Here is a 23,373-nt window from a genome sequence, read left to right on the forward strand (position 1 = left end):
TTCTATTGGCATTCATATAAATTAAAACAAAAATTATAATATTTATAAAATTGATAAAGAAAACTGAGAAGTAACAATAAGTCTAATTAGATTTTATTTTGTATTTTTTGTGATGGCATAAATCTTTGTATCTCTTAGAATCTTAATTAGATAAAATTTAAGATTTGTACCTTACAGTGATGTAATTAAATATAATAGATGAAACATGATTCTATGTGCCTTTTTAAATCTTAAATTTGATAGAAGTTTAAAATATAATACATAAATAAAAAGTACAGCAATTAACTAGTACTCTATAGAAATTATGACTTCACGGAGTTAGAATATATATATATATATATATATATATATATATGTGTGTGTGTGTGTGTGTGTGTGTGTGTGTGGATTTAAAGTTGAGTTTATAAAGCATGATCTTTTCTGTCTCTTTGAATTTTTGGTTGACATGCTTAAACCTCTGATTTTACACTTTTGCATGATATGATCCCATAAGAGGCTTAGAGTATTCATTATTCAACTATTTGGCATAAAATATGGTAAAGAATGAGCTTACAGACCAAAGGAGGAAGCAAAGGAAATGATGCATCCAGGGACGGAGCTGATGATTGGCTAGCAACCTGTAATATATGTGGTAATTTTTTTAAAAATTTTCATATATATGACAAAATTTATATAGTGCCCCCCTCTCAAATTTGTAATTCCTAAAATTATATTATTATTTTTTCTTTTACTCTTCACATTCATTAAATTTCCTTAATAGAAAAAGTCAAATTTTTCTTCCTCAATTGAAACTTTTAACTATTTTTTATTAAAGTTTTTTCATTTTTATTTTCCTTTTAATAATTTTCTTCTTCTTTGTCTTTTTAAATTTTATAGTTGTTATATATATGTACTCCATATTATTATTATTATTATTTGACAGTGTGCCCTCCTCACTTGAAATCCTGGCTCTGTCACTGGATGCATCTGTGATTTAAGGACAATTTCTTCTTCTTCTACAATAATCTCTAAAAGGTCAGATGGATTGAAAAGGGAGCCCTCTTTTCCCTCACTGTACAAATTCTAAACAAGAAAGGAAAATGAAGTTTATGAGGTGCCATTCTTGAACATCCTAACAGAAAAAATAATAATAATAAAAAATAAAAAATAAATAAAATAAAATAAAATACACGGCAGATAAGCACACATTGTTTGCTAAATTTCAGAGCTTTGAAACTACTCTCTTCCAAGCACAATTCCCATATGCTTCAGCAGCAACTTCGCTTTCCTGGAGACAATCCCTTGCTCGTCTTCACCAAGCCACCTTCCTATCCCATCTAGTTAACCAGTTTCATTCAAATCCCTACGGCATTCTTCTCAAGTTCCCCAGCATCACCCAACTCAGGTTCTCTCCTTCGTCCTTCTCATAGAATAACAATTCTCACCCCAAAAACATGAAAACGACACTGCTGCAAGCATCAATAGGCCATACATACAACACACTGCAAGGCCATCAAAATATAAAACTTCCACTTAACATGAGAAAACCCAATAGAAATCACAGAAACTTATTAAGCATCTCCAAAACTGACCCATCCAATCCACTACTATTTGATATATTCAATAACAGGGTCATACTACATGCATTAGTAGAGAATCCCTTCTCAACCATTTCTTGAATAAGCTGCATCGCCCTTAACATCTCATTGTTTCGAAGAAATCCCTGGACAATTATATTGTAAGTTAAAGCATTCGGTGAGCAACCACCCTCCTTCATTTTCTTGAGCAACATGTTTGCTTCGCTTAACAACCCACCCTTACATAGTCCATTGATCATGATATTATATGTGCAAACAATAGGTTGCAACCTTTTGAAAGAAAGACTACAAAAGAGTTCCCTTGCAGCTTTAATGTTCCCAGCTCTACACATACCATCAATGAGGGTGTTGTAAACCACAATATCAAGATGCAGTCCACTCTCTTCCATGTCTCGAAACAAGGCCACTGCCTTAGCCAGACATTGGTTCTTGCACAATCCATCTAACAAAGTAGAGTAGGTCACAAGATCAGGATGTTGGCCACGGGCTCGAATCTCATTTAGAAGCTGTTGCGCAACTAAAAGTTTTCCCACATTGCAGAAACCACCTATAAGAGTGTTGTAAGTAACAGTATCAGGAACCAATCCTATTTGAGAAATTTCGTGAAAAAGTCTAAGAGCATCATCCATCCTTTGCTTCTTACAATATCCATTAATCAAGATGTTATAGCTCCGAACAGTAGGTGCACAACCCCTACAAACCATCAAATCAAGTATCTTCTTTGCCTCATCAAATTTGCTTTGCAAACAATATCCATCCATTAGTGCGTTGTAAGTGACTGTATTAGGCTGCTCGCCTCTTTGAATCATCACTTCAACTATTTCTACTGCTTCTTCAAGCTTCCCTTCCTTACAAAGTGCATCCACCAATATAGTGAAGATTCTTACATTCGGAATGATTTTTTGGTTCACCATTTCATTCAATAATCTTGTAGCCTCTTTCCACTGGTTTGAATTGCATAGGCCGTGGATTAAGGAGGTGTAAGTGACAATATTAGGTGAAATGCCTCTACGGATCATTTCTGAAAAGAAGTCAAAAGCCTCAGCTACCAATCTGTCCTTACAAAGACTGTCAATAATCATATTATAATCAAAAACATCAGCTACCCAATTTCTCTCTTCCATCTTCTTAACCAATTCAATAGCTGCGCTGGTGTTCCCTGTTTTGCACAACCCATTTATAATGGTTCCACAAGTAACTGTATTAGGTCAAAATCCTTTTGCCCCCATGTCATTAAACAACTCCATTGCCTGACCTATTCGATCCTCGCTGCAGAGTCCCCTCATCAAAGTGTTGAGCATTGTACAATTCACTTCATAACCAAGCTTCAAAGTTCTCCCCAGAACAGAGAAACCCAAATCGACCCGATTCAAATGGCAGTAGCAATTCATCAAGATGCCCATAGTATAAGCGTCTGGTTTAGCTATTCCTGAGGACTCCATTTGGTTAAGCAAAGAAATAGCAGTGGTGTAATGTTTCATTCTCACAATGGCCCCTAACAATTTATTAAAATGAACAATTGAAGGAAGAGGTCGCATTTGAGACATTTTATCAAACAATGACAGTGCATCATCAAGGTTAGTGAATTCAAAAGAGTTCCGGATTTGACTACTCGTACATTGAGGTTTTTGATCTTGACCAGGTTGGGAATGAAACGAAGCCCTAAAATTGTCACTAGCAATTGGATAATCAATGAAGAAATTAACAAAATGCTTCAAAAGAGGAGTTGTAGACTTACGGGTACCTTTCTGGAGAGATAGAGCACCGCCATTTCTGAACTTTGATGAGGCAATAACACTCCTTTTCATCATCTTTCACCTCCCCTCTCTCTCTCTGTGTGTGTAAATCAAGTCACCTGAAGACGCGTTTGGGTTGTTTCGGCACCTAGGATTTTGATTTGTTGGTAATAACCTTATAAATGGTAATGAGTGATGAGTTGGTCAAAAATAATTTCGTAGTCTTTAATTGGGAACAACTTGTTTGTAATTCTATTTCACCAAAAAGTGAATAAATAAAATAAAAAATATCAGTCGCTAGTGTGAGCGGCAGAGTTCACCACTAGCATAGTTAAGTACAGGGTTGGGTTTTTATTTATTTATTTATTTAATTTTAGTAAGAGTAATTTTAAAATTTTATAGATATAAATGTAAAAAAAAATACAAATTTAGAGATATAAAATACAATAACAAAAACTATCCGTCCCACTAAGCCCACAGCAAATTCGTGCCTGATTAAGTAATTAATGCCCTAAGTGTTAAGGTATATAAATTATGCATGCAACCGAAACCTAAATTAGATTATATTGTGTGTGTGTGTGTTTTTTTTTTTCCTTGTTTATTGTGATCAATCCCACCTTCATTTCATTTTTATTCATGTATATCAAATTATGTGACGCCAAGCAAGACATTACTTTCCGGGCTATGGAAAGCACACACTTGACTTTCAAAATGGATAGTCTGAACCTTTTCATTCCTTGTAAGATGGACACCTAAATTCAAAAATTAGAATTACACACATTTCAAATAACTTTGAAATATATAGGTCAAATATATAGGACAAGTTTGGTTCAAATTTTTAAGAATATTTTTTATTTTTTGAAGTTTGAAAATTAAAAATTTATGCAAAAACCTATTTAATAGTAGAAATCAATTTTTTGAAAACTTAATTTAAAAAAAAAAAATTGTTTTCAGATAACTGTATTTTGTAGTCCTTTAAAAAATAATGTTCTATTTTTTAAATTTTTGAAAAACATTTTAAAAAAACTGAACCGGGCTCAGTGTTGTTTAACCATCAAAGAGATTGAGAAAACAATCCAACCTAGTAACATTTGCCCAACGTTTCTAGGAAATTACTCACATTAATTGCTGACAATTTCATATATTGGTCAATTGTCATGCAAAACTAACAAGTAAAAAAGCCCATGCAGAAGTGGCCAAACATAATTAACCAAGTTGCCCCGTATTCACATACTGTTTAAAGGCTAACCTAACCCTACTTTTCTTTCCTATAAATTCCCTCCACAGACCACAGTCTCACCATCCATGGCTAACTCTTCTTTGCTCTCCACCACACTGCCTTCTCCTTCTGTGCCATTGCAGCCTAGCTCAACGACAATCTTCTCTATCACAGCAACAACAGACAAATGCCGCGTCCAAAACCTCAAATCCCCTCGAACCCGCTCGCCACTTTCAGCACGAGGCTGGCGTCGCGGAAGAATGGGACCAGAACAATGACCAGTTTGAGTGTGCCGGCGTGGTGGCCACTCGTCATCTTATCGAGCCAAGAGGCCTACTCTTGCCCTCCGTCAACAAAAAACATAAGCACATTTAAGGCCATAAGCATACTAGAATACAAAAAACACACACAAACACATATTTGATTTTATACTAACTTATGTCGGGCATTTATATATAATTTGTAACCTATGAACAGGTCAAGGCCTACTAGGGACCACAGTACGATTCCTGGCTGCCCAGAAACATACCAATCCTTCCAGCAATCTCAGGAAGGAAGAACATCCCAGAGGTCAAGGGACCAGCACCAAAAGGTCCTACGCTTCCGCCAAGGAGACATTATCGCCTTGCCAGCCGGAATAGCCCATTGGTCATACAATGACGGCAACAACCAACTTGTTCTCGTTGTGGTTCATGACACCAACAATGATGCCAACCAGCTTGATCAGAGACTCAGGGTAAGAAACCAAGGGCTACTCTGAAATATTAAAGTTCATATATATACAACGGTAAATAAAAATCAATTGTAGAATGTTATATAGTTGGTGTTTAGAAATACTTGCTAGTTTTGCATTATTTTCCCCAACTATTAAATAATGCACAAATTGGCAGTTTTCACAACAATTAATCCCTTGCTTTTGAATGAAACAGAAGTTCTTCCTTGCCGGAAACCAACAAGAGCAGCAACCGAGAAGCTTGTACGGGCAACAACAACGCTTCGGCAACAATATTTTCCAAGCTTTTAATGTTGAGATTCTGGCCGAAGCTTTCAATGTAGACACTGAGACTGCAAGGAAGCTACATAACGAGAACGATAGGAGAGGAAACATCGTGAGGGTCGAAAGAGGGCTTCAATTGACAAGGCCAAAGTTTGAAGAAGAAGAAAGAAGAGAAGAAAGAGAGAGAGGGAGATACAATGGCTTGGAGGAGACCATTTGCAGCATGAGGCTCCGAGAGAACATTGCTAACCCAGAGCTTGCCGACGTGTACTCGGCCTGTGGAGGATGCATAAGCACTGTTAACAGCCACAACCTTCCCATTTTGAGATGTCTCCAACTAAGCGCTGAGAGAGGAGTTCTCTACAGGGTAAAAAAATACATTCTTAGTGAGCATTTACATACTATATGGTATTTTAGTTTTATGAATAATAGGAAAATCTAAAAGGGGTCATTAGTTCAGACTGAGAAATATAGTATCACAAAACTATACATTAATGCACTAAGAGCATCATAAATTAATGGTCCAAGACATTCATTATCAAAAATGCTTTCTAATGGTTAACAATGTTAACTTTGGTGCAGAATGCCTTGGTAAGTAGCACCTCATTGGAACATAAATGCGCATAGTGTGGTGTACGTGATAAGGGGAAATGCCCACATTCAGATCGTCGGAAACTCCCAGAGGCCTGTCTTTAACGGACAAGTACGTGCTGGTCAGTTGCTCATTGTTCCACAAAACTTTGCTGTGGTGAAGAAAGCTGGGGACCAAGGCTTTGAATGGATTTCATTCAAGACCAATGACTTCGCAAAGACCAGTCCTCTTGCCAGAAGGACATCAGCTATCCAGGCATTACCAGAGGATGTCTTAGTTCATGACTATCAGGTTTCGAGAGATGAAGCAAAGAGGTTAAAGTATAACAGAGAGGAGGTGACTATCCTTAGTCCAAGGTAAAAAGCTGTTTGGTTTGATAGTTCTTTATGAGAGAAAAAAAAAAGAGTGTACTAATCAAGAGGCTGCTAGCTATCTATGTATGAGAAATAAAACTGTGTACACTGCATTGAAGAACATCCGACTTTCAAGATAGATAGTCTGAACCTTTTCATCCCGAGTAAGATGCATAACTAAACTTAAAATATTGACTTACATGTTCCGAATTAACTTTGAAATATATATCTCCAACTTATGTGACCATATTGATGCGATCACTACATGAAAACTCCACGCATGTCTACAATTTAAAATAAATACCTTTGAGGTCAAACTCTTATTTGCATTCTCTACTCTTCCTCAGCAAAACTTCATCCCAAAGGAGCAGTTTGATCCACACATGGACAATGTCTGGTTTGTTTGACTGTGCCTGTGCTACTTAACCACCAAAAAAAATCATAAAAGAGAGTGCATGAGAAGGCACAGAAGAGATAGGGTAGCACCCAAAGGAGAGGTCTGACCCATTCTCACCCTGTTATCATCTGTAACCAAATACAATAGTCAACGAGATCACAGGAAAACATCAAATTAATCCTGTGTTACTACTAATTTATGACTGACAAACAATGAATGAATCAAAGGTGATCAATGACAGACTAAAGTCAAACCAAAAAAAAAAAAAACAAATAATTAAGTCCAGAGAAACCAAAGAAAGAAACAAATTAATTAAACTGAATGAATTTTATCAAAATTATTAATTTAATTTATTATGTAATTACTCTCTCTGAAATAGGCTAGCTAGGTGTTACAATGACTTCTGGACACCAAAGATATCCCACTTTATAGACAATGATTATTTGTGCAACATGATTGTATACGTACATTTGGAGGAGAAAGAGAAATCGTTAAAAGAACAATGCATTAAAAAAATATGGCTCTGAAGATGGATAGACAGAACCGCCTAAACCTAAAAATAAGAATTACACATTCCGATTAACTTCGAAACATGTATCTCCAACTCATGTGGTCATATTCATGCAATCACCACGCTTTTTAGGTCAAACTCTTTTTTCCTCTCTTTACTTTTCTTTTGTAAATTTTTCCCTTTCCAAAGGGTAGGTTAGCAACCGTCATCTCTGCCTGTTCAGGTACGGCTGGGGGAAGTCCTAGTCCAACCCTTAAGGCATGGGCAAAGCTAATGCCAACCTTCTCTTCTTGGAAGGCAAAGTCATTGCCATTCTCGACTTTTACTAATATAGAGTTGGCTTTATTTGGACTGGAGGTACAGAGTAGGCAACTCCTTTGCATTTCAATTGCCAAGCATGCTTTTTGGCAGCCAGACTCCGGCACCCCATCCAGTGTGTTGCTTTCGCAATATGCTCTGGTTTCAGGTGTCTTCCAGTGGTCTTCCAGCATTAGAAAAAGTCAAGTCCGTCCTTCACAAGTATCTGCAACACCCTCCCATGCCTTTTCTTTTCTTTTAAAATATGAGAAAAGCTGAAGAAAAAGACTGACCGATTCGAGTGATTTTCGCGGTTGCTCTCACCCCTTAAGAGATGGGCAGCTTTCTTGGGCTAGTAATTGTGAACATCTCTCCTCTTCTCTTTGGTGTGCTTAGTTTGCTTGCATGCTGTCTTGGGCACACACATCCGGTGCAGTAAAGCACGGATGTTGTATTCAAAGGATCTGGGCTCGTGTTACTTACCTACCAAAAGAAATCATCAAAGATATTCAGAAGAAACTCGAATCTAATAACATTTGCCAGCATTTCTAGAAAATTACTTACATTAATTGCTGACAATATCATATATTTGACATGCAAAATCAACAAGACATAAGCTCATGCAGAATTGGCCAAACATAAATAACCAAGTTGCCGCATATTCACATACTGTTTAAAGGCCATGCAAAAGTGGACAATATGACAAACAACACTTAACAGGTGTTATAAACTAGGGAACTTTTCTTTCCTATAAATTCCCTTCACAGACCACAATCTCACCATCCCCAAACCTCAAATTAAGAAACTCTTCTTAATTTGCACACCATATGTCGATGACTGACTCTTCTTTTCTCTCCACCACACTCTGCCTTCTCCTTCTGTGCCATGGCAGCCTAGCTCAACGGCAATCTTCTCAATCACAGCAACAACAACAGAACGAATGCCGTGTCCAGAACCTCAATCCTCTCGAACCTGTTTGCCGCTTTCAGCATGAGGCCGGCGTTACTGAAGAACGGGACCAGAAAAATAACCAGTTGGAGTGTGCCGGCGTGGCAGCAACTCGTCATCTTACAACAATGCTCCCATGCTAGTCTATGTTCTGCAAGGCTAGCCTCTACAACATATCTATAATCTGAATTTCCAAATTCTCATTTCCATATATTAGTACATTTTAGATATTCATGCCTACGATTTGATTGCAATTTGTTACATACTCGTAATTTGTCTTATAATGTCATTTCCAAATATATTATATATACTATTTATATAAAAATGCTTACAATTTTGAGATACTTAAAAACCATACAAAGAATCCTTTTGTACAATTATCATTTCGACAATTAAACAGTTGAGCACATTGTGAATAAAGCTCCAAATGTGTGCTTTATTCAAACAAATTAATCACCACATGCATATAACATAAACGCATATAAGCATACAGCACTACTAAAACACGCACACATATTTGATTTTATATCAATTTATGTCAGGTATTTATATATAATTTGTAACCCATGAACAAGTCAAGGACTACTAGGGACCACGATTCCTGGCTGCCCAGGAACATACCAATCCTTCCAGCAATCTCAGGAAGGAAGAACATCCCAGAGGTCAAGGGAGCAGCACCAAAAGGTCCGACGCTTCCGCCAAGGAGACATTATCGCCTTGCCGTCCGGAATAGCCCATTGGTCCTACAATGACGGCAACAACCAACTAGTTCTTGTTGTGGTTCTTGACACCAACAACGATGCCAACCAGATTGATCAGAGACTCAGGGTAAGAAATCAAGGGCTACTCTGAATTATTAAAGGTTCGTATATATATTTTGGTAAGAAATTTTAATTGTTGAATGTTTTGTAGTTAGTGTTTAGAAGTACTTGCTAGTTTTGCAATATTTTCCCCAAAACTAAATAATGCACAAAATGGTAGTTTTCACAAAAATTAATCCCTTGTTTTTGAATGAAACAGAGGTTCTTCCTTGCCGGAAACCAACAAGAGCAGCAACCAAGAAGCTTTATGGGCAACAACAATGCTTCAGCAACAATATTTTCCAAGGTTTTAATGTCGAGATTCTGGCCGAAGCTTTCAATGTAGACACTGAGACTGCAAGAGGCTACATAACGAGAACGATAGGAGAGGAAACATCACGAGGGTTGAAAAAGGGCTTCAATTGACAAGGCCAAGGTTTGAAGAAGAAGAAGAAGAGAAAAAAAGAGAAAGAGGGAGATACAATGGCTTGGAGGAGACCATTTGCAGCATGAGGATCCGAGAGAACATTGCTAACCCAGAGCGCACTGACATGTACTCAGCTCGTGGTAGGCACAAAAGCACTGTTAACAGCTACAACCTTCCCATTTTGAGACATCTCCAACAGAATGCTGAGAGAGGAGTTCTCTACGGGGTAAGACATACATTCTTAGTGAGCATTTACCTACAGTATGGGATTTTAATTTTATGAATAACAGGAAATTCTAAAAGGGGTCATTAGTTCAGACTGACGAATATGGTACAACAAATCTGTGTTGATTCTTCCCTCCCTGCACCCCTGCATAAACAGGATATACATTAATGCACTAAGAGCGTCATAAATTAATGGACTAAGACATTCATTATCAAAAATGCTTTCTAATGGATAACAATGTTAACTTTGGTGCAGAATGCCTTGGTAGCACCTAATTGGAAACACACACAGCGTGGTATACGTGATAAGGGGAAATGCCCACATTCAGATCGTTGGAAACTCTCAGAGGCTTGCCTTTGACGGAGAAGTACGTGCTGGTCAGTTGCACATTGTTCCACAGAACTTTGGTGTTGTGAAGAAAGCTGGCAACCAAGGCTTTGAATGGATTTCATTCAAGACCAACGACTTCGCAAAGACCAGTCCACTCGCGGGCACTGCCAGAGAATGTCCTAGTCCATGCTTATCAGGTTTCTAGAGATGAAGCAAGGAGGTTAAAGTATAACAGAGAGGAGGCGACTGTCCTTAGTCCAAGGGCTACCTCTCAAGGAAGGCCTTCTGTTTGGTCCATTGTGTAAGAAGCTGTTTGGCTTGATAGTTTTTTATGTATGAGAGAAAAAAAAAAAAAAACCAAGTGTACTAATTAAGAGGTTGGTAGGTATCTATATGTATGAGAAATAAAACTGGTTTTCCAGTCTATTTAAGAGTTGTCCTTTAAAGTTTTAGGGATCTTTCTTAGATGGTATATCTAATATATATGAAGTTGCCACTGAATGTAGCCTCTTGCTGGGCACATCAGACAAATAGCAATTTAAATAAATGCCTTGTCTAATATAAAGTCCTATAAAGTAAAATGTCATACTTGCTCAACTTTTCTACCTAGCCAGTAAACAAGTAGAAATTAATAAAAGTGAGTGCATGAGAAGACTTAGAAGAGATGGGATAGGGCTGGGAAGAAGGTCTGACCCATACCCATCAAGCTACCATCAGTAATCAAATTATTAGTTAATGGGATCACGGGAACAAGTAAAATTATTCCCGTGTTATTACTAATTTACAAAAAATAATGAACAAGTCAGATTAAAATATAATGACCAATAACTCAAAAATAGGTTTGCTAAGTATAACAATCATGACTTCTCGACTCCCAAGATATCCTGTTTATTAACAATATTTTTTTGTGAAACATGTGAGGAGAAAAAGACATAGTTAAGATGGATGAAACGGGATATTATCTAGTGCACCGTCCCCCACTGCAATGGAAAGCACAATGCATTGAAGAAAAACATCCGACTTTCAAGATGGATGGTCTGAAACTTTTCATCCCAAGTAAGATGCACATCTAAACTTAAAAATTAGAATTGCACGTTCTGAATTAAGTTTGAAATATGTATCTCCAACTTATGTGACCATATTGATGCAATCACCACATGAAAATTCCACGAAGATCTACAATTTAAAATAAATACCTACGAGGTGAAAATCTTATTTACTCTCTCTACATTTTCTCTGCAAACTTCAACCTAATGGGGAGGTGAATGGTTTCAGCCACACATGAACAGTGTGTTTGAAAGTGCGTGTTGTTTAACTACCCAAAAAAAAAAAAAAAACTCAAAAAGAAAGTGCATGGAAAAGCATAGAAGATATAGGGTAGTGTCAGGAGGAGCGGTCTGACCCATACCCCCCTGCTACTATTTGTAACCAAATATAGTATTTAACGAGATGTCAAGGAAACGTGAAATTAATCCTGTGTTACTACTAATTGACGACAATAACAAAAAATGAATGAATCAAAGGTGATCAATGGCAAACTAAATTCAGCTAAACAAATAAGTATTTAAGTATTGAGAAGAGAGAGAGAGAGAGAGAAATTAACTGTGACTTTGATCAAAACTATTAATTTAATTTATTATGTAAGTAATCTCTCTAAAATAGGTTAGCTAGGTGTTATAATGAGACTTTATTAAAAATGATTGTTTGTGCGACATAATTATATGTATATTTGGAGGAAAAAGAGACATGGTTAAGATGGATGAGATGGGATCCTCTCTAGTGCACTATCTCCTAATGTAATAGAAAGCACAATTAATGCATTAAATTAGAGAATCAGGCTTTCAAGATGGATAGATTGAACCTTTTCACCCCAAGTAAGATGCTCACCTAAACTTAAAATTTTGAATTATTCATCATCATCATTCTTGCCATTATTCCGTACAAACGGGGTCAGCCACTCTCTTTTTCCACTCTTTTCTATCATAAGTCATAATTTATATTAGATTTAATTTTTTTTTAAATCATTCCTTATCACTTCATAAATTTAACTTACATATTCCAAATTAACTTCGAAATATGTATCTCCAACTTTTGTGGTCATATGCATGCAATCACTACATTGAAACTCCATGCATGTTCAAAAATCATTTTACGTCAAACTCTTTTTTCCTCTTTGCTTTTCCTTCGTAAAATTTTTCCTTTCTAAGGGGATCATTAGCAATTGTCATGTCTGCCCGTTCAGTGACGGTTGGGGTAAGTTCTAGTCCAACCATTAAGACAAGGGCAAAGATAATGCCAACCTTCTTTTTTTTTTTTAAGACAAAGTCATTGCCATAAAAAAAGTCAACCTAAGCTAATATAGAGTCGGCTTTATTTTGACTCGAGGTACAGAGTAGGCATCTCCTTCGCATTTCATCTGCTGAGCATGCCTTTTGGCAACTAGACTCCTGCACCTTGCGTTCATGATATCTACATTCAACTGTGTTCCAGAAAAACTTCGAAGCACGCCCACCCAGTGTGCTGCTTTCCCGACATCCTCTTGTCCTAGGTGTCTTCCTGTGGTCTTCTAGCGTTAGAAGAAGCCATGTCGGTCCTTGAAATCTGCAACATCCTCCCATGCCTTTGTTTCATTTTAAATGTGAGATAAACTGAAGGAAAAGACTGACCTATTTGGTGATTTTCGCGGTCGCTCTCACCCCTTTAGAGATGGGGGCACCTCTTCTCTTAGTGTGCATAGTTTGCATGCATGTCATCTTAGGCACATCACATACGACGTCAGTGTAGCATGTGTTGGCTGTGTCGGGATCCGGTCCAGTACAGCACAAGTGTTGTACTTCAGAAGATCCGTACTCATGTTGCTTACCTACCAAAAGAAATCATCAGAGATTGAGAAGGCACTCGAATCTAATAATATTTGCCGACGTTTCTAGAAAATTACTTACATTAATCGCTGACTATTTCATATATTTTTCATGCAAAAATTAACAAGACAAAAGCCCATGCAAAAGTGGCCAGATACAATTAACCAAGTTGCCGCGTATTCACATACTGTTTAAAGGCCATGCTAAAGTGGACAACATGACAAACAACCCTTCACAGGTGTTATAGCCCAACCCTACTTTTCTTTCCTATAAATTCCCTCCACAGACCACAGTCTCACCATCCTCAAACCAAAAATTAAGAAACTCTTCTTAATTTGCACACACACATCCATGGCTAACTCTTCTTTGATCTCTACCACTCTCTGCCTTCTTCTGTTCCATCACAGTCTAGCTCAATGCCAATCTTCTCGATCACAACAACAACAGAATGAATGCCGTGTCCAAAACCTCAATCCCCTCGAACCTGCTAGGTGCAATCAACATGAGGCCGGCGTTACAGAAGAATGGGACCAGAACAATGACCAGTTGGAGTGTGCCGGCGTGGCAGCAACTCGTCGTCTTATTGAGCCAAGAGGCCTCCTCTTGCCCTCCTTCAACAATGCTCCCATGCTAGTCTATGTTCTTCAAGGCTAGCCCTTACTTTCACATCCTTGTCATATATATATAACCAGAATTTCCATATTCTCATTTCCAAATATTTGTACAATTTAGGGATTCATGCTTACAATTTGATTGCAATTTGTTACATGATCATAATTTGTCTTATATTGTCATTTCCATATATATTTATATATACCATTTACATACATATGCATACAATTTTATGATGTTCAAACAATAGAAATATGGCTTTTGTATATTATCATTTTAACAGTTCAGCACATTGTGAATAAAGCTCCAAATGTGTGCTTTATTCACAGAAATAGTCACACATTCAGCTCCAAATTAATCGTGGCATGCATATACATAAACGCATATAAGCATACTGGAATACAAACACACACACACACACAAATATATTTGATTTTATACCAATTTATGTCAGCCATTTATATATAATTGGTATCCCATGAACAGGTCAAGGCCTACTAAGGACCATGATTCCTGGCTGCCCAGAAACATACCAATCCTTCCAGCAATCTCAGGAAGGAAGAACATCCCAGAGGTCAAGGGACCAGCACCAAAAGGTCCGACACTTCCGCCAAGGAGACATTACCGCCTTGCCGGCTGGAATAGTCCATTGGTCCTACAATGACGGCAACAACCAACTTGTTCTCGCCGTGGTTCATGACACCAACAATGATGCCAACCAGCTTGATCAGAGACTCGGGGTAAGAAACCAAGGGCCATTCTGAATTATTAAAAGTTCATATATAGAGTTTGGTGAAAAAATTCAATTGTTGAATGTTTTGTAATATTTTCGCCAAAATTAAATACGGAGTAATGCACAAAATGGTAGTTTTCACAAAAATTGATCCCTTGATTTTTAATGTAACAGAGGGTCTTCCTTGCTGGAAACCAACAAGAGCGGCAACCAAGAAGCTTTTACGGGCAACAACAACGCTTCGGCAACAATATTTTCCAAGCTTTTAATGTTGAGATTCTGGCCGAAGCTTTCAATGTAGGCACTGAGACTGCAAGGAAGCTACATAACGAGAACGATAGGAGAGGAAACATCGTGAGGGTCGAAAAAGGGCTTCAATTGACAAGGCCAAGGTTTGAAGAAGAAGAAGAAGAAGAAAGAGAAAGAGTGATATACAATGGCTTGGAGGAGACCGTTTGCAGCATGAGGCTCCGAGAGAACATTGCTAACCCAGAGTGCGCCAACGTGTACTGAGCATGGTGGACGCATAAGCACTGTTAACAGCCACAACCTTCCAATTTTGAGACATCTCCAACTGAGCACTGAGAGAGGAGTTCTCTACAGGGTAAAAGATTCATTCTTAGGGAACATTTACAAACAATATCGGATTTTAGTTTTATGAATAGTAGGAAGTTATAGAAGGTCATTAGCTCAAACTGACAAATATGGTATCACAAATCTATGTTGATTCTTCCCTCCCCCACACCCCTACATAAATAGGATATACATTAATGCACAAAGAGTAGGGGTGACAATTCGTATTCACGGGTCATAATCGTGTCGTGTCGACCTAAAGGTATTCTACTAAACAGTTCAACCCGAACACGACCCGCTTAATATTCGTGTCAGAAACTCTCAACACTAACCCGACCTGTTTATTAAACGGATTACACGTGTAACCCGTTTAATGACTTATTTAATAAAATAAAAAAATATTTTATTTAAATTATTAATAATACTTAATCAAACAACAAATACTAGAAAAATATAAGTTTCAGTCCAACCAAATTACTAAAGAGTCTTTAGTCTACAAAAGAGTAAATTATAAGACACAAATTTAGATGTTATTTTGGAACTTAAATATAAATTTGTTTATGACACGTTTAACTATAGTATAAACGAGTTATAAGGATTGAACCACTTCTACCCAAACACAACACGATTAACTAAACGGGTTAATTGTGTCGACCCGTTTACGACCTGAACCTGTTTAAGGTCAACCCAAACCCGTTCAACTCGTGTCGTGTTCAAGTCGTAAATTAGCGGAGCAAGACATTCATTATCAAAAATGCTTTATAATGACGTAGGGAAAAAAATGCTTTCTAATGGTTAACAATACTTTGGTGCAGAATGCCTTGGCAGCACCTCATTGGAACATAAACACGCACAGCGTGGTGTACGTGACACGGGGGAATGCCCGCATTCAGATTTCCGGGAACTCTCATAGGCCCGTCTTTGACGGATAAGTACGTGCTGGTCAGTTGCTCATTGTTCCACAAAACTTTGCTGTGGTGAAGAAAGCTGGGAACCAAGGCTTTGAATGGATTTCATTCAAGACCAATGACTTCGCAAAGACCAGTACACTTGCCAGAAGGACATCAGCTATCCAGGCACTGCCAGAGGATGTCCAAGTCCATGCCTACCAGGTTTCTAAAGATGAAGCACGGAGGTTAAAATATAACAGAGAGGAGGTGACTGTCCTAAGTCCAAGGGCTACCTCTTAAGGAAAGCCTTCTGTTTTGTCCATAGTGTAATAAGCTGTTTGGTTTGATAGTTTTTATGTATGAGAGAGAGAGAGAGAGAGAGAAAATAATAAAAAAAAAAAAAAAGAAAAGAAAAAAAGGTGTACTAATTAAGAGGTTGGAAGGTATCTATATTATGAGAAATAAAACTGTGTACCAAGAGAACTTTGTTGGAAGGGATTTCAAGTCTATTAAAGAGCCATCCTTTAAAATTTTATGAATCTTCCTTAGATGGTATATCTAATATGTATGAAGTTGCCACTGAATATAGCCTCTTGGTGGGCAAATCAGACAAATAACAATTTCAATAAATGCCTTTTCTAATAAAAACTTAAAGTCCGTTATTCTTGCTCAACTTTTCTACCTAGAAACTACATTCTTTCATAATAAATTGAACTTAATATAAGAGAGTGCCTGAGAAGACTTAGAAGAGATAGGATAGGCCTGGGGGGAGGGTGGACCCAAACCATTTCTAATTAAAATATTAGTCAATGGGATCACAGGAACAATTCAAATTAATATCTTGTTACTACTAATTTATACAAAACAGCAAAATAATGAAGAAGTAAAATTAAATTACTAATTTACTATGACTCTGATCAACAGTATTAGTTTAATTTGTTATGTAATTACACTCTCTAAAATAGATTAGCTAAGTATTATCATGACTTCTCAACTCACAAGATATCCCCCTTTCTAAACAATAGTTGTCTATGAAACATGATTATATGTTATTTGGAGGATAAAAATAAATGATTAAAATGGATGAGACGGAATCCTCTCTAGTGCACTGTCCCCCACTGCAAGCACAATGCATTGAAGAACATCTGACTTTCAAGATAGATAGTCTAAACCTTTTCACCCCAAGTAAGATGCACACATAAACTTAAAACCTAGAATTATACGTTCTGAGTTAACTTTTAAAAATGTATCTCCAATTGTGATGTTGCGGCTCGAATTTTGTTTCGGATGCGACCCAGTTGATTCAAAAAGTGAGCCTTGTGTGGGCCTAACCCGAAAATTGAGCTTTGTGTGGACAACTTGACACCTTTTTTTCCGCTTACAGGTCGTGGACCCTGTTTAGTACTCTCTTGTAGCTTGGTATATAAGGGCACTTAGGGTTTGGAGTGGGATAACAAGAGACCCTGAAAATCGCTGAAAAGAGAGTGAAAGCAGAAGTTAGTGTTTGGGGCTGAAACTTGTAATCTCCTGATTTTTGTATAGTGAAATTTTTGTTGAATCTTCACCGTGGACGTAAGTACAACTTGTACCGAACCAACTTATGTGACCATATTGCTGCAATTATTACATGAAGCAGAAATATGTATCTCCAACTTATGTGACCATATTGATGTAATTACTACATGAAAACTCCACACATATCTACAATTTAAAATAAATACCTTTGAGGTCAAACTCTTATTTATACTCTCTACTCTTCCTCTGCAAACTTAATCCGAAAGGGGAGGTAAAAATGTGTGGTATATGTGAGTGTGCCTGTGCTGCTTAAATACCACCCCTTCCCTCCCCCTCCCCCCCAACACCAAAAAAAAAAAAAAAAGACTGAACCAAATATAATAGTTACACTGTAACCATATGTAACAAAATATAATAGTTAATGAGATCACATAAAAACGTCACATTAATCGCGTGTTACTACTAATTTATGACAACAACAAAAAATGAATGAATCAAAGGTGATCAATGACAAACTAAGTCAGCCAAAGAAACAAGTAATTAAGTTTTGAGAAACCAAAGGAAGAAACAAATCAATTAAACTATAAGATTTCGATTTAAAAGAGAAAAAATAATAATAATAATAATAATTTACTCTCTAAAACAGGTTAGCTAGTGGGGGTGTGTGAGTACCAACTAGGAAAAAAATAAAAAAAATAATGTTAGCTTGGTATTATGATAACTTCTAGACTCCCAAGATAACCCACTTTATTAACAATGATTATTTGTGCAACATAATTGTATGTATATCTGGAGGAGAAAGAGAAATGGTAAAGGCCCAATGCATTAAAAAAAAACATGGCTCTCTCGAGATGGACCTACTGAACCTTTTCATCCCAAGTAAGATGCACACCTAAACTTAAAAATTAGAATTACGTACACATTGTGATTAACTTCGATATATTTATCTCCAACTTATATGGTCATATATATTCATGCAATCACTACATTGAAACTCCACACATCTTCACAAATCTTTTTAGGTCAAACTCGTTTTCATCTCTTTACTTTTCCTTTGTAATTTTTTTCCTTTCTAAAGTGGAGGTTAGCAATGTCATGTCCCCTTGTTCAGGGATGATAGGGAAGTTCTAGTCCAATGTTTAAGGCATGGGAAAAGCTAATGCCAAGCTTCTCTTTTCTGACGACAAAGTTATCGCCATTCTCAACCTAGGCTGAGGTAGAGTCAGCTTTAATTGGACTGGAGGTAAGAGTAAGCAACCCTTTGCCTTTCATCTGCTGAACATCCCTTTTGGAAACCAGACTCCTGCACACTAACTTTCATGATATCGACATTCAACTGTGCCCCGAAGACACGATAGACACCCTCACTTTCAAATGGTTAACAATGTTAACTTCGGTGCAGAATGCCTTGGTAGCACCTCATTGGAACATAAAAGCGCACAGCGTGATGTACGTGATAAGGGGAAATGCCCGTGTTCAGATCGCCGGGAACTCTCAGAGGCCCACCTTTGATGGAGAAGTACGTGCCTGTCAGCTGCTGATTGTTCCACGGAACTTTGCTGTGGTGAAGCAAGCTGGGAACCAAGACTTTGAATGGATTTCATTCAAGACCAATGATTTTGCAAAGACTAGTCCTCTCGCTGGAAGGACATCAGTTATCCAGGCATTGCCAGAGGATGTCCTAGTCCATGCCTATCAGGTTTCTAGAGATCAAGCAAGGAGGTTAAGGTATAAAAGAGAGGAGGTGACTGTCCTTTGTCCAAGATCTACCTCTCAAGGAAGGACTTCTCATTGGGGCATTGTGTCATAAGATGTTTGGTGTGAGAGCTTTTCATATATGAGAGAAAAAACCAATTGTACTAATTAAGAAGTTGCTAGCTATCTATGTACGTATGAGAAATAAAACGTAGTGTACTAAGAGGCATTTGTTGGGAAAAAATTTCAATCTATTTAAGAGTCATCCTTTAAAATTTTATGGACCTTTCTTAGATGGTATATCTAACATGTATGAAGTTGCTACTGAATGTAGCCTCGTGGAGGGCACGTCAGACAAATAACAAACTAAATAAATGCCTTCTGGAATATAAAATCTACGAAAGTACCTTGTTGGTCTTGGTCAACTTTTCTAGCTAGCCAATATTCTTCCACAACAAGTTGAAGTTGATAGTATTAATTTAGCTCTGAAAAGAGAAAGGAACATAAAAGAAGGTTAGCATTAATTCTACCACTCCTTAGCAAAAAAATGAACAATAGACAAGAGGAAGGAACTTTAATTAACAAATTTCAATTTTTGTTAAGTATGGGTAGAAATAAGTATGTCATATGATTAAGGATGAACATATCAATGTCAGTAATTAATAATAGAGCCCATCAGTTGTACAAATAGAGGTGAACATATCACAGAAATAGTTGAACCAAATGGACAAGTCTACAACCTTATAATGTATAAACAATGGTTTTTTCTTGTTTTCTTTCTACCAATAAGTAAGACAAACAATAATATTTAGCTCCATGTTCATCAGTTTTGCTTGACTAACTTGGTTGATTTGCTTTGTTCTTAAAAAAAAAAAAAAAAAAAAAAAAAAAAGGTACTTCAAACAAATGGCATAAAGGTAATACAGGGATCGTCACAGAACGATGGAGCATGGAGCCTCTGGCTAAGTACACAAATTTAAGCATCTAAAATGGCAGGTCTTTCGGTGAACAACTTGTTGAAAGATATAAAAATTGAAGAGAGAAATTAAACATGCATAACACAGCTTAGTATCTACAATCCAATGCTAATTTATCCAAAATAACCATCTTTATAAATTAAAACAAGTAATCCCTCAATTAGGTCCACAAATAAGAACCTTGAAAATGGGAAAGGGACAAAGCCCCAAATAATTGATCAAGGAGAGAAATTAAATACCTAATAATTCACGAGTTAATACCAACCTTTTATTTTTTGAAGACAGTCATTCCCATTCTCAACTTAAGACAAAGATAGGGTCGGCTTAATTGGACTGGGGGTATAGAGTATGTAATTCCTTTGCCATTCATCTGCCAAACAATCCTTTTGGCAACCAGAATCCTGCACCCTTGCTTTCATGATATCTATATTCAACAGTGCCCTGGAGACACGATCAAAGCATGCCCGCCCAGTGTGCTTTTTTCATGCCATGCTCTGGTCCCAGGTGTCTTTCACAGTCACCCTCACCCCATTAGAGATAGGGGTCGTATTTCTTGTGGTAGTAATTGCGAACAACTCTCCTCTTCTCTTAGCTTGCATGCCTTCTTAGGCAACTCACATATGACAGTTGTGTGTGTTGCTCAACTACCAAAATAATTCATGGAAAAGATTGAGAAGACGCTGGAATCTTATAACATTTTCTGACGTTTCTAGAAAATTACGTACATTAATTGCTGACAGTTTCATGGGTGGTCATGCAAAATTAACAAGACAAAAGCCCATGCAGAAGTGGCCAATATGATTAACCAAGTAACCAACATTTTTTTTTTTTTTTAACCAAAAAAAATGTTGCCGAGTATGGACATACTGTTTAAAGGCCATGCAAAAATGGACAATGTGACAAACAACCCTTCAAAGGTGTTATAACCTAACCCTAATTTTCTTTCCTATAAATTCCCTCCACAGACCAGAATTTATTTAAAGATGAATTCTGAATTATTACGAGTTCATATAGTTTGGTAAATATCTTCATATGTTGAATGTTTTATGTAGTTTTAGTGTTTAAAACATACTAGTTTTGCAATATTTTCCCAAAAGATTAAATAATGCACAAAATGGTAGTTTTCACAAAAATTGATCCCATGGTTTTTAATGTAACAGAGGTTCTTCCTTGCTGGAAACCAACTGAAGCAGCAACCGGGAAACTTATACGGGCAACGATGCTTTGGCAACAATATTTTCCAAGCTTTTTTAATGTCAAGATTCTGGCTGAGGCTTTCAATGTAGACACTGAGACTACAATGAAGCCACTGAACAAGAACGATAGGAGAGGAAACATCGCGGGGGTTGGAAATGGCTTGGAGGAGACCATTTGCAACATGAGGATCCAAGAGTATATTGATGACTCAGAGTGCGCTGACGTATACTCTGCTCGCGGTGGACATATAAGCAAACTTAACAGCCAGAACCTTCCCATTTTGAGACATCTCCAATTGAACGCTGAGAGAGGAGTACTCTACAGGGTAAAAGATACATTCTCTGCGAGCATTTAAATACAGTATGGGGTTTCCATTTTATGAATAATAGAAAATTCTAAAAGGGGTCATTAGTTCAGACTGACAAATATGGAATTACAAGTTTGAATTCTGAGAGCCTGTCACTTCATATTAAATAATATTATTTACATCAGGCTCAATTCTTCCCTCCCAGCACTCTGCAAAAACAGGAATATACATTGATGAACTAAAAGAATATCATAAATTAATGGTCCAAGACATTCATTATCAAAAATGCTTTCCTATGATTAACAATGCTATCTTTGGTGCAGAATGCCTTGGTAGCTCCTCATTGAAACATAAACGCAAACAGCATGGTGTACGTGGTAAGGGGATATGCTGGCATTCAGATCGTCGGGAATTCTCAGAGGCCCGCCTTTGATGGAGAAGTACATGCTGGACAGTTGCTTATTGTTCCACAGAACTTTGCTGTGGTGACAAAAGCTGGGAACCAAGGCTTTCGAGACTAATGACTTTGCAAAGACCAATCCTATCGCTGGAAGGACATCGGTTATCCAGGGAATGCCAGAGGATGTCCTAGTCCATTCCTATCTGGTTTCTAGAGATGAAGCAAGGAGGTAAAAGTATAACATAGAGGAGGTGACTGTCCTTAGTCCAAGGTCTACCTAATATGCTGTCTGGTTTGATAGCTTCTTATGTACGAGGAAAAAAACTAAGTGGACTAGTTAAGAGGTTGATAGGTAACACTACATTCTTTCACAAAAAGTTGAGATTAATACTTTTAATTTGTTTCCGAATATACACTCTAGCTAGCTCTGAAAGGAAAAATGAACAAAAAAAGAAGGCTTGCATTAATTCTACCATTCCTTAGCAATGAAATGAAAAATAGATTAGAGAAAGGAGCTTTAATTAACAAATTTCAACTTTTGTTGAGTATGGGTAGCAATCAGCATGTCATATGATTAAACATAAACATATCAATGTCAGTAATTAAAAGCATATCACATAAATAGTTGAATCAAATGAACAATTCTACAACCTCATAATGTATAAACAATGGGTTTTAGCTCCTTGTTCATCAGTTTTTCTTGACTAATTTTGTTGATTTGCTTTGTTCCACAGAAAAAAAAGAAAAAAGAATAAAAAAATAAATAAAAAATGGCAGGTCTTTCAGTGAACAACTCAGTATCTATATTCCAATGCTTATTCATCCAAAATAATCATTTTATATGAAAAAACTACAAGTAATCCCTCAATGGGGTTCAGAAATAAGGATCTGGAAAATGGGAAAGGGACAAAGCACAAAATAATTAATCAAGGAGAGAAATTAAATACCGAATAAATAATTCGCGAGTGAGTTGTATTAACTTCAATTTCTAGGGCATAAACAATATATTAGCTGAATTACCTCGTGGTTCAAGTCGCTCTGAAGGATCATTTTAGCACCAAAAACACCCTTCGATGAATATTAAAAAACTTTCCTTCCTTTTTCTGTCAATTTCAATGTTTATTTTCCCCCCCCCCAAAAAAACAAAAAGGTCAGTGCTCGAATTTTATTTATATTGAAATAAATCTACCATTCACCGCAGGT

At 37.0% G+C, this 23,373-nt stretch overlaps 1 protein-coding gene and 3 pseudogenes across 1 annotated transcript; 3 read left to right on the top strand and 1 right to left on the bottom strand.

The window, feature by feature from the left end:
* Positions 1 to 1,094: 1,094 nt before the first annotated feature.
* On the bottom strand, positions 1,095 to 3,635 carry LOC132271242 (putative pentatricopeptide repeat-containing protein At1g12700, mitochondrial; annotated as a pseudogene).
* Positions 3,636 to 4,497: 862 nt separating this feature from the next.
* LOC132270026 (11S globulin seed storage protein 1-like) lies at positions 4,498 to 7,941 on the top strand. The gene is made up of 6 exons (XM_059771246.1): positions 4,498 to 5,268; positions 5,462 to 5,896; positions 6,112 to 6,120; positions 6,194 to 6,477; positions 7,577 to 7,739; positions 7,849 to 7,941. The coding sequence occupies exons 1-6, from the start codon at positions 5,002 to 5,004 to the stop codon at positions 7,939 to 7,941; spliced, it is 1,251 nt and encodes a 416-aa protein (XP_059627229.1). The 5' UTR covers positions 4,498 to 5,001.
* A 571-nt stretch (positions 7,942 to 8,512) lies between these two features.
* On the top strand, positions 8,513 to 11,462 carry LOC132270027 (11S globulin seed storage protein Jug r 4-like; annotated as a pseudogene).
* Positions 11,463 to 13,524: 2,062 nt separating this feature from the next.
* Positions 13,525 to 19,404, top strand: LOC132270028 (11S globulin seed storage protein 1-like; annotated as a pseudogene).
* Positions 19,405 to 23,373: the final 3,969 nt, after the last annotated feature.

This window comes from Cornus florida, unplaced genomic scaffold, assembly GCF_030987335.1.
Source record: "Cornus florida cultivar Cherokee Brave unplaced genomic scaffold, ASM3098733v1 CherokeeBrave_3.0.0_Hap2_Chr08, whole genome shotgun sequence".
NCBI lineage: Eukaryota > Viridiplantae > Streptophyta > Magnoliopsida > Cornales > Cornaceae > Cornus > Cornus florida.